Below are 12,773 nucleotides of genomic sequence, written 5' to 3'. Positions count from 1 at the left end.
ACCTGTTGCCTGCTGACTGTTGCTACTCCCCACCCCCCATCCAGCGAGACCTTGAGACTGCGAGGCTGGACCCCTATACAACTACTACTGCCATGATTCTTCACAGTGAGTCTGACGTTCTCACGGCCGTAGTCTTTGCAATGGACACCCCGGGGGTTATCCTTAGGCTGTGCTGGCACATTTTTGCTCCTGACGAGGAGGAAAATGTGTTTCGGGTCTACTGGGTGGACCAACGGCAGCACAGTCGCAGCTCTTCCATCCCTTGATGAAGAGGATGGCGGACTTGAGCTGATTCTTAGATCTTACTCCACCCTCGGGGATGCCCGAGTTGAAGTCTGATCCCAGTTTGTTATTTTAATTTTTTATTTTTCATTTTTTTATTTTTCTCTCGGCTACAGCCATGGGACAAAGGGGCAGGTACCACCCACTTACATTGGCGGATAGGGCGGGTACTGGTAAATCTGGGTGCATAACAGAGTCGCGGGAACTTCTGCCAGCGAACGGACAAATAAATTACTTTATCTTCAAGCTTTCTGCTAAAGCTCTAAACCCTTTTCCCTCCCCACTTCTGCATTGGCCACGTGCAACTTTTTCTGTCTGACTTCCTGGGTCAGTGGGCGGGCTCAAATGCATGGGCTTGGGCAGCTTCTGAGACCACCCTAACTCATTTTAACTCCACGCGCTCATTCTCAAACTGCCTTGAGAAAGTGGCTAAGATCCATACAATTAAGTTTACAGTAGTCAGGAGGGCTCCTAAGCCAAAAATCAGCTTGTAGCCTCAGACAAATCTTCCAAAAGGATCAGTTTATAGTCTTCCTACTGGCAGATCTTCCAAAAGCTGTCCTTAAGCCACCAATTATCAGAAAAAAAAATTCAGGACACTGAGTAAAATCCGTCTCTGGGATGCAGGCCAGCCTAAAAAGTGGGCGGGCCCTCTGTTCCCCCCTCTTCTCTCTTTCTGCCCTCCATGCGGTCTGTCTCTCTTCCTCTCTCCTTCTCTCTCTCTCCCCTCTCTCTTCCTCTCCCCCTCTCTCTCAATAAAGCTCTAAAAAGGTAACTATGGCTTGTGACTTTCCTCCAGCATGCTCCTCCGCCGGCATGGCCGCTGTGGGTGACGGCCAGCCACCAGCAGCGCCGCTTTAACTAACACCCAGGAATTCAACTCATATTTTATTTTCCATTTATGGATTCTTTGACCACAAGAGGAAAACTCAGTTGAATGGTCAGAGAAACAGGAAGTTTCATTCTTAAAATAGTGCACTGCCTCACTCATTGTGGAAAAAAGTTCATGTTAGTACATTCATTTTTTTTTTTTTTAAGATTTATTTATTATGTATACAGTGTTCTGCCTACATGTATGCCTGGACGCCAGAAGAGGGCACCAGATTTCATTATAGATGGTTGTGAGCCACCATGTGGTTGCTGGGAATTGAACTCCGGACCTTTGGAAGAGCAGCCAGTGCTCTTAACCTCTGAGCCATCTTGATTCCTTTTCTCAAGGTCTCGCAATACCACCATGTCTTAGAACAGTCAGATATCCTGCACATCATATAGTTACATTTCACAACAGTAGCAAAATTACAGTTATGAAGTAGCAACAAAATAATTTTACAGTGGGGGGTCACCACAACATGAGGAACTGTGTTAAAGGATCACAGAATTAGGAAAGTTGAGAAATACTACTGTCTTAGAATCTTTCTGACCATCATGTCCATTTCTGATCATTGGTTTACAAAGCTTTGTGGATCTTTTCTGTTCCCTTTAGGCTGAATCAATTATTTTATTAGTTCATTGGCAGAATATTTTTCCACATTTTTATAAAAAGCTTTGGCTCTGAAAGAAATATTTCTTATACCTGTAATTTAACCTAAAGGGAAACTAGAAAAAGTAAACTAGAATGAGAAAATAATTTTAAATGTATAGGGATATTAACAAATGAAATAGGGCTAGAAAAGTTTCCTGAAATAATGACACTGTTCTTCAGCCCTCACCATTAATGTGGTTTGTCACAATACCAAATTAAATCCCTTAAGAATATCCTGTATTCTTTTAGGCAAATATTTTTCCTAAAGTTAAGTAAAAGGAAAAACTCTAATCAAGGCAATAAATATGGAGTACTTTTTGTGATGCACCATAGAGAGCCCTGGAAATGAGCAAATCTCTGAGAATATTGTCTTTTTGGATTTTCTAGTAGTTATATAGACAGAAATCAAGTGTCTGTGAAAGAACCACCCAAGATCTTATATTCTTGTGTTTTACGTACATGCTCAGCACCATTAATAAACTTCATGCATCAATGCAACAAATATTTGTGTGCTCATTACAGCTCTAGAGCACAGATGTATCAGTGGGAAACACCCCTCCGGAAAAATTCCTTCTTTGAGTATTCTAGTGAGAAACAGGAGCAAGTAACTAAATAAATGCTGTGTACTAAATATTATGAACAAGAAAAAAAAAGGCAGGAACAGCATGAGAATTTTGGCTTGGTTATGTTAGTTTCAAACAAGGTTGTCAGAGGGGTATGATTTGCAGGTTTCCCAAACCATGAGTTGGGCAAAGTAAATAAGCTAAGAGAATTCATATGAGAGAAGGTTACAAACAAATGTTTGTCGAGTGCCTGGCCTTCCATTGCGAGTGTGCCTGGCCTTCTCAGGTTAGTGTGGCTCGAACTCACTAACTAGGGAGTAAGTATACAGAAAAGTTAAATTCTAGAGGTCGAGAGACTTTGGGGTTTTACACCAATGGAATGCTATTGAGGATTTGTCAAGCAGAGAATGATATTTCCTAATTTCCACTTAGGTAGATCATAACTGAGGTTCAACATGGCCAGAGGCAGGAACACAAATAAGGAAGCTATCCAATGGAAAGAGATGATTATGGTACAGGACACTCTCCAGTGGAAAGAGATATTTATGGTACAGGGTGTGGTGAAAATGATGCTTGACTTCTGCATGAGTTTGGATTTGCCATTAGGATTTGCTGGAAGATTAAAAATGTAACGGGAATAAAAAACAATAAAGATAAAGAGTTACTGGCTCTGGGCTGGGTGGTGGTGGCACACGCCTTTAATCCCAGCACTAGGGAGGCAGAGCCAGGAGGATCTCTGTGAGTTCGACGCCAGCCTGGTCTCCAAAGTGAGTTCCAGTAAAAGCGCAAAGCTACACTGAGAAACCCTGTCTCGAAAAACAACAACAAAACCAAAACAAACAAACAAAAGTTACTGGCTCTGGAAAGTTACCCATCTCTTCACAAGTTAGGACTTAGGAACATCGAGATTCCTGGTTTTCACCTCACATTATAAGAATCCCCATGATCGTGGCCTTGGAAAAATACACTTGGGAAAAAACACCTCCCGTGATTCTTCCATAGCCTACTTGACCTGGACTAACCAAGTCTACCAGCTGGCGCTCACTGTGCCAGTTACCTGGGAGAAGCTCTGCTTCGAGGACAGAAACTCCAAATATCGCAGTGTGAGATGGGGGTGGGCTATTGGAGGGACCGATGAATCCACACTGATCCATACCTCCCTCCCAAGAAAACTCCCAGAAGCCTCAAACAGTTTGGATTAACCAAGGAAGGCTTTTTGGAGGAGACAGATTTTGATGAAGTGTTTCTCAAATCTTTAGTAAGAAGGACCTGACGAAGATGAAAGGAAGCGACGATGAATTAACTCTGAAAGGTAACAACTCGCTCACTCAAGACTTTCGAGTTATATAGTATTTCTCTAGGAATCCCGAGAAATTGCGCTGACTCCTCAAAAACCACACCTCCAGCAGAGATGGGGCGCTTTTCTGTCGGCACCAAAATTCAAGCTTCCGGAAGGACAAGATTCGATGTCGGACCAAACCGGATGAAGGTCGCACGCCCTTTACCGCCGCCCGCGACTTCCCAGTGGGGCGGAGGCGCGCTGGCCTTCTGCGCAGGCGCGGCAGGTCCAGCTAGCGCGGCGCAATGCCGGGGAGGCATGTTTCGCGTGTCCGGTGTTTATACAAGCGTATCTTGCAGCTCCACCGGGCTCTGCCCCCGGACCTCAAAGCTCTGGGCGACCAGTACGTGAAGGACGAATTTAGGAGGCATAAAACTGTTGGTTCTGGCGAAGCCCAGCGTTTCTTGCAGGAATGGGAGGCAAGTGATGCCCCCTCCCCGCCCCCTTATCCCAGGCTTTTGGGGTTTCTCAGTGGTATTCGGTTCCCAGACCACCTTCCCAGCTGCTCCCCATTGTCCATGCACAGCCAAACAGCGCATTTGAATTAAATAGCTTAAAGCTGGTCAAGCAACGCTTCACCAAGTGTCGTGAGCTCCCTCAGCTTCTCCCACAGGCTCTCCGCTGAAGCACATAAAGTTTCCCCGGTGTTCAGAGCAACTTTGGGAGAGTCTGAAGTTGTCAGGTGTTGGAGAGATGAGGGTGGGCTGTCTCAGAACTTACCACATCACGGACTGTTGAGTACTCCAAGTTCGCTGGCTTTTGTCCTTTTGTTTGCTTGTGTACGTGACAGTCCGTGTAATTAACACTGTGCGGTTACTTAGCTTCCAGAGATATAAGCTTATTCCCCCCCCCCCCCCCCCCCCCCAGAGACAGTGTTTCTCTGCGTTACCAGCCTTAGATGTCCTGGACCTATCTTTGTAGACCAGGCTAGACTCGAACTCACAGAGATCTGCTTGCCTGTGCCTCTGGAGTGCTGGGATTAATGGCGTGCACTACTACGCCTCGCTGAAAGTTATTTCTTTAGTCTCAAATCCTGGTAACTAAACATTGCGCTGTTGGATAATTCTTAAGATGCACACATTTGAATTTAGTTGTTTGGCTTTTCGCTTTTCTTTCTTATTTATTTTCTTTTTAATTACATATTTATTTGTGTGTATGGGGAAGGGACATGAGATCAGATGATACCCCAAGGAGAGTCTGTTCTCTCCTTTCACCACATGGGGCCTGGGGATCAAAACTCAGGTTGTGTGCCTTGGCAGCAGGCACCTTCTCACTGAACCATCTCTGCGGCCCTAATAATCTTTTATTGGAGACAGGGTTTCTATGTGTAGCTTTGGAGCCTGTCCTGGAACTTGCTCTGTAGACCAGGCTGGGCTCGAACTCACAGAGATCCATTTGCTTCTGCCTCCTGAGTGAGTGCTGGGATTAAGGGCATGTGCCACTACCTCCCAGCTCGGAATCTTTTTTAAGAATGAAGGGGGAAGCCGGGTGGTGGTGCACACCTGTAATCCCAGCACTCGGGAGTCAGAGACAGGTGGATCTCTGTGAGTTCAAGGCCAGCCTGGTCTACAGAGCTAGTCCAGGACAGGCTCCAAACCTACACACAGAAACCCTGTCTCGAAAAACCAAAAAAAAAAAAAAAAAAGAATGAAGGGGGAAAAATGAGAGTATTGCAGGATTCCTTACCACCTTGTAAATATCAGGAAGTGAAAGGAATTGGAAAGCAGAGTGCTTCTAGGTATTTTAAAGACACTGACTGCTATGATAAAATAGGAGAAAGAGTTTTCATACTGATAGTGTCTGAAGAGACGAGTGACGTTTACCATTAGAAAAACATAAAGATTATGCTAGGGTAAACATTTTCATTGAATCCTATAATTCTTGATTGCAGAATTGAGAGAAATTTAGAACTTTCTTAAAAGTCTTGGTTTATTAGATGTAATTTGGTTGCCCTGAACTGGGGAGGCTTAATCTTTTAAAATGTAAAGCTCCTTCTTTAAATATGTAATTGGTCTTGGAGTCAGAAAAACTAGATTTAAATTGAGACCTCAACATTTACTAAATGTCCCATCAGTTAATTTCTCTAGTTTTACAGTCTTATCTGTAAAACAGCAGTATTTACAATAAGCATCTCAAAGCTAGTTTATTTATTACTTTGGTTTGTTTCATTTGTTTGAGACAGGGTTTCTCTGTGTAGCCCTGGCTGGCCTGGAACTTTCTCTGTTGACCAGGCTGGCCCCGAACTCAGAGATCCCCCTGTCTCTGCCTCCCGAGTGGTGGGATTAAAAGCATGCACCACCATGCCCTGCTAAAGCTAGTGTGTTTAAAAAGTACTTTGTATATTGTTAATTACATTGAAGGTATAATATGTTAAGGGGTTTGTAAAGTCCCCCTCTGTTGAGTTACTTTGAAGCCCAACAGGAAGACTGTGTTGAGAAGAAATGAGTCTACTTTGAGAAGTCCTAAAGTTTAAGAACTTGAAATATTTACTGAAAATGTAGGAAAGGGTGGAACTTAGAATAAGTTGGCAGAAAGCTGAAGGAAAGGGTGCAGGATAACTGGGTAAATGTGTTGGTCCTCACAGGAGGCTTGATGACAGTAATTTCACTGTTTTTTTTTTTAATTAAAGTAATTTAGAGTTACAGAAGATATGGAAAGACAGTGTAGAGTTTACAAAAATCTACCATCCTCCTTCCCTTTGTGACAACATATAACCAGGACATTTATCAAAACGTAGAAACTAATATTGCTGGGGAACTCTTAACTACAGGGCTTATTCCCACTGTACCGCTACTTTCAAGAATGTTCTTACTCTGTTTTAGGATCAGGACTGGATTCCACTCTGCGTCTAGGAATTTTATTTTCCCTCTTTAATCTGTAGCTTGATGGCAGCTGTTCAGTGTTTCCTGATTTTGACACATTTTTTTGAAAAGCACTTTTCTGTTACTTAGAGGATTGGGTTTATTTGATCTTTACTCATGGTTAGATTAATGTTGTGCATTCTTGAAAGATTATTATGAGGTAAACTGTCACACATTATGATAGTTTATTATTATGTATTATTCAACACATTATGTAAAGGGTATATGTTGTGGTAAATGTGATGGGGGTTTGATTAAGGTGATACGTGCCCAGTGTTTTTACAGTTAAGTCAGTGCTGTGGTTTAGGGAAAGTTTATCGATGAGAGATGTTCATAATGTTCAGTCTGATCCCCAATGTGGCATATTGTGGAAACTTTAAGAGGTGAGACTCCAGTATGAGGCCATAAGCTCACACTGGAGCATTGGGCATCACCAATGGGAGAGACTGATGTAGTTTCAGGAATCTTGGAAATCCCTGTTGGAGCTGGTTGTTATATATAAAAATAATAAAAACAAAGAAAAACAGCAGCCTGAGCTCAGTGTGGTAATGAGTACTTATAATCCTGTCTATCCCAGGGCCAAGGGCAAGAGAGTTGAAAGCTTAAGGCTAACCCATGTAATTTAGCATGACCTCATCTCAAAATAAGATCACAAGAGGCTGGGGTGTAGTTCAGTGATAGAGTACTTACCTAGTATGTGCCAAGCCCTGAGTTCAGTTTCCATTACACACACACACACACACACACACACACACACACACACACACACACACACCTATACCTCATCCCTGAATCTTTCTTACTTCCTGCCTAGCCATGTGAAGTGTGATCCTTCCCTCTTACATATACCCCCACCACGAAGCAGTCAAAAGACTTCCACCAATGCCAAATAGTTGCTAGTGCCATGGTCTTGGAATCCCAATCTGTGAGTTAAGTAAATGTCTTTATATACTACAAAAGATCAGTATTTTTCCTTGTGAAATTAAAATATTTTGGGCCAAGAATCTGATGCTACACAAGTGTCCTGTTTCTCCTTAAACTTTGCCTAATCCAGCACTCAAGACTATATGCTGTGGTTGTGTTCCAGTGCTAATTTTCTGTTCCCAATATTCTTCTGAATACATTAGTTGAAAAGCTTTTGTAGGGAAGAAATGGTTCATCTTCTCCATTGGTCTAGTAGTTTTACATATTCTTTGGATTAAATAAGAAGTATTCTGTGGCATGTGTGTTGGGGGAGAGGGCGAGGAGCGGGGGAAATCCTGTAGTTGATGAATCATCAGAAGTTTAAACCTGGTATTTTCACTATCAAGAGTTCATGTAACCTTTGTAACTCATCTGAGGTATACTTTTTTTATTTGTGACTTTTAAATGGATCATAAAGTAAAAATAAATGTCTTAAGTTGCATGTTATATATTTAAAATTCAATTTAGTATAATTAGAGTTGATGGAATTTTGCTATTTTTAATAATTTCATGCTTCACCTAATTTGAAGACCTGTTGGCGTAAGTTTCTGTCCTGCAAGCCTCTCCCAAGTAACCACATAGAGGCTTATTATTAATTACAAATGCTCAGCCAATAGCTCCTCAAGTTGTTACTAGCTAACTCTCACAACTTAAATTAACCCATTTATATTTATCTATTCTTTGGTACGTGGCTCGGTACCCTTTCTCAGTACAGCATGTCCATCTTGCTTCTCTGCATCTATGTGCAACTCCTTCGATTCTGCCCTTCTTCCCAGAATTCTGTTTGGCTTTCCTCCTAACCTTATCTTGTCCAGTATTGGCCAGTCAGCTTCTTTATTAAACCAACCTCAGCGACATATATTCACACAGTGTTGTTGTTTATTTTTTACTCTTTGGCTCTTTGTGGGGCCTGCCACCCACATCCCAAGTAAATCAGACACAGAGACTTATTCTTAATTATAAATGCCTGGCCTTAGCTTAGTTTGTTTCTTGCCAGCTTTTCTTAATTTTATATTAACCCATCTGTCTTTTGCCTGTGGGCTTTTGTCTATTTTTGTATACCTTTCTTTGTGTCTTACTCTGTTGCTGGTTGTGTAGCTGGGTGCCTGGACCCTGAAGTCCTCCTCCTTCCTCTCTCACTCCTTGATCTTTTCTCCTTCAGTATATTCTCTCTGCCTGCCAGCCCCGCCTATCCTTTTTCCTGCCTTGCTGTTGGCCGTTCAGTTCTTTATTAGATCATCAGGTGTTTTAGACAGAGTAACACAGCCTCACAGAGTTAAACAAATGCAACATGAACAGAAGTAACACACCTTAAAATAATATTCCCCAACACAGTGTAAAGGAATATTCCACATTTCCCCTTTTTTGTCTAATTAAAAGGAAGGTTTTAACTTGAACATAGTAGAATTATATACAACAAAACAGTTATTAAGAATAACAGTTATAATATCCAGTCCATTTGTATTTGGTAAATTTAGAGAAAATATTCTATTTTTTATCTTATCTTTGTGACTCTAAAGTTTTATATCCAGTCTACCTTTTATCATAACTAAGGAAAACTTTAGCTATGCCTATCTAGTTTCCAACTCCATCAAAGACCCCAGAAAGGTGAAATGTTACCTAATAACAGGGACAAATTGCTGCCAACTCAAAGTTCCTCTGTAATGTTGGGGCATCCAACTCTGGCCTACAGGCCTACATATCTGATAGATTTCCCTGTGAAGTAGGGAATTTTGAAAACCTGTCCTACCTTGTCTTGACAAAGTTTGGCAGTCACCTTTCGTACATCCTGTTGGTCCAGTTTGGACAGTAACTGTCAGCAATTGAGGCAAGAGCAGTTTCTTTGCCCACATGGCTACCTTTTGCCATAAAGAAAACAAATCCCATATGGAGTTTCTTTGATGCCCAACATCTTCTCTGAAATAGATTGGTGCTGCCAGGAGCCATATGTCATGAAAAGCCTTAGGTTATTAAACATATTAACATAAAATTTCATAACTTTTGAATTTAAACATGTTTAAAAGGCAAGTGGAAAGTAGTTGAAGTTAATATAATATGTAGTTGATGGGAATTACAAAAAATAGGTGGTTGATGGCATTAAAATTTAAAAAAGCTTATTTAACTTGGTAGAAAATACTAAAAGTTTAAATTTAAAAGATGGGTGGGGTGGTAGTGCTGCATGACTTTAATCCCTGCTCTCAGGATTTCTATGAGTCTGAGGCCAGCCTGGTCTACTGACTGAGTTTCAGCACAACCAGGCCAACACAGAGAAACCTTGTCTCAAATAAACAAAACAAAACAAAGATAGGCAAAGGGAGTTTAACAGACCTTTTTTTGATTTACATATGAATAATGTAAACTGTTTTATTGCTTGGATATAATACAAGTAAGACATTGAAAGCAGTGTAGCTGCCCAACAGTAGAAAATAATTCTAACAGAGATATATAATGAGTGGGTGGGTGTAACTGGAGTTTTCTCCAGTCCTGCCTGACCCACAGTCAGGACAAATCTCTCTCACCCACCAGTCCCACAGCTGCTCAGATCCAACCAAGTAAACACACAGAGAATTATATTGCTTAAAAACTGTATGGCAGCAGTGGCGGGCTTCTTGCTAACTGTTATTATATCTTTTTTTTTTGAGCTGAGGATCAAACCCAGGGCTTTGCCCTTGCTAGACTAGCGCTCTATCACGGAGCTAAATCCCCAACCCTATTATATCTTAAATTAACCCATTCCTATTAATCTATAAGTTGCCACATAGTTCATGGCTTACTGGTATCTTAACATGTTGCTTCTCATCATTGCGGCTGGCAGCGTCTCTCTGCCTCAGTCTTCTACTTCCCCGTATTCTCTTCTCTGCTTGTCCCGCCTATACTTCCTGCCTGGCTACTGGCCAATCAGCATTTTATTTATAGTGAGCGATGTCCACAGCAGGTGGGTTAGAAGGCAACTATTGGAAAGGGTTTTAGAAGAATGAGTAGCAACGGCTCATGATGTAATTAGATAAAAACAATGTTTATTTGGTTGATAAGATAAAGAATGATTTTAATTTTTTCTTTGAACTTCAGATTTTCCAGATTATCTCCATATATTATATTTCTTTAGTAATTATAAGAAAATGTTACTTTAAAATGCAATCAAATATACTCAATAATTTTGTAACCAATTCTGTTTCTCTAAAGCCTTCAGTCAGGAATATTCAAAGAACTAAATACCAGCACTTTATAAAAATTTCTTGCCTTTATCTTCTGATTTTTGTATGCTAAATCTTAAAGTTTTTATATTTTGTAGAAACATTGATTCCAGCTACATAGTTTTTAAATATTTTTTAATTTTTCTATATTAAGAAATTTTTTACTCATTTTACATACCAACCACAGATTGCCCTCTCATCCCTCCTCCTGCTTACCCCCTAAGCTTTTCCCCTCAACCCACCCATCATCCCCTCCTCCAAAAAGATAAGGCCTCCCATGGAGAGTCAGTAAAACCTGTTACTTTCAGATGAGGAAGGACCAAACCCCTCCCCCTGCATAAAGGCTGTGCAAGGTGTCCCACCATAGGCAATGGGTTCCAAAAACATCTCATGCACTAGGGATAGATCCTGATTCCACTGCCAGAGGTCCCTCAAACAGACCAAGCTACACAACTGTCTTGCTTATGCAGGGGGCCTAGTTCAGTCCTTTGCAGGCTCCACAGCTGTTGGTCTAAAGTTAGTGAGGTCCCACTAGCTTGGTTCAGTTGTCTGTAGGTTTCCCCATCATGATCTTGATGTCCCTTGCTCATAGAATCCCTCTTCCCTTTCTTCAGCTGAACTCCTGGAGCTCAGCCTGGTGCTTGGCTGTGGATCTCTGCATCTGCTTCCATCAGTTACTGGATGAAGGAAGGCTCTATGATGACAGTTATGATGTTCATCAATCTGATTACCGGGGTAGGCCAGCTCAGGCACCCTCTCCACTATTGCTAGTAGTCTAAGCTGGGGTCATCCTTGTGGATTCCTGGGAACTTCCCTAGCACCAAATAGGTTTCTCCCCATCCCCATGATGTCTCCCTCCATCATGGTTTCTCTTTCATTGCTTTCCCCCTCCATCCCTCTTCCAGCTCAACCATCCCATTCCCTTATGTTCTCATCTCCTATCCCCTACCATCTATTGCCCCCTCTCACTCCCAGTTTACTCAGAATGTCTCATCTATTTCCCCTTCCCAGGGCAATCCATGTGTCCCTCTTAGGGTCCTCCTTGTTGCTAACTATGTAGTTTTATGTTTTCTTGCTGAGTTTTAGAAGTGAAATGGAATTCTAAGCATGTGTAACTTCACATTAAAGTATTTTACTCTTTACCTAATCAGAATAAGTATTTGAATTTATAGATATTATTTAAATATTCAACTATGTTCCAATAACTTAATTTGGTAAAAATTAAGATGCTATTTAATAATTGTATGGATTTAGTTTTTTTACTGTTTAAAAATTTTATAGGATAACAGTGAGGTTGAATGGGGATATTCATTAATAATTGTTTTGTGAAGATGTGTTAACATGCTCCCTTTGTGACTTAGAAATTGGTAGTAGGCTTAAGGAAGAGATTTAAGGTAGGCATATACCATGCCTGAGAACTGGTTACAAGGCCCAGTAATGATCTTGCATGATGGACCGAACTTTAGCAAGATACTCAAAGACATCAGATTGTTGGTCTCAGACTCCTTATACAATAATGAAATATAAACCAAATTATCAATTGGCTCTTTCTGCTGGGAACTTGCTGTGGGATGGTCTTTATGTTAAATGTGTTACTCTGATTGGTTAATAAATAAAACACTGATTGGCCAGTAGCCAGGCAGGGAGTATAGGCTGGACAAGAGAGAAGAGAATTTGGGGAAGTGGAAGGCTGAAGGGGAGAGACACTGCCAGCCGCCGCCATGACAAGCAAGATGTAAGATACCAGTAAGCCACAAGCCACGTGGCAAAGTATAGATAGACTAATAGAAATGGGTTAATTTAAGATAAAAGAAGTAGATAACAAGAAGCCTGCCATGATCATACAGTTTGTAAGCAGTACAAGTCTCTGTATGTTTACTTGGTTGGGTCTGAGCAGCTGTGGGCCTTGTGGGTGAGAGAGATTTGTCCTGACCCTGAGCCAGGCAGGACCAGAAAAACTCTAGCTACAAAAACTAATGAAGAGCATGTTCTTTTCTAGAAGTCAGGATATTTGCCTTCACTTCCAGGGGACCCTTTCTCAGTTGTATC

At 41.4% G+C, this 12,773-nt stretch overlaps 1 protein-coding gene across 1 annotated transcript in view; it reads left to right on the top strand.

The window, feature by feature from the left end:
* The first annotated feature begins 3,884 nt into the window (after positions 1–3,884).
* Positions 3,885–12,773, top strand: part of Sdhaf3 (succinate dehydrogenase complex assembly factor 3) — a 52,339-nt gene continuing 43,450 nt past the window's right edge. Inside the window, exon 1 of the mRNA XM_036182222.1 lies at positions 3,885–4,125. Within this exon, the coding sequence (XP_036038115.1) occupies positions 3,952–4,125 (174 nt within the window). The 5' untranslated portion in view covers positions 3,885–3,951. The remainder of the gene's footprint in view (positions 4,126–12,773) is intronic.

The sequence above is a fragment of the Onychomys torridus genome, chromosome 3 (genome assembly GCF_903995425.1).
Source record: "Onychomys torridus chromosome 3, mOncTor1.1, whole genome shotgun sequence".
Lineage (NCBI taxonomy): Eukaryota > Metazoa > Chordata > Mammalia > Rodentia > Cricetidae > Onychomys > Onychomys torridus.
Note: the sequence above shows the minus strand (reverse complement) of the source record. Positions and strands in the feature narration are given on the sequence as shown.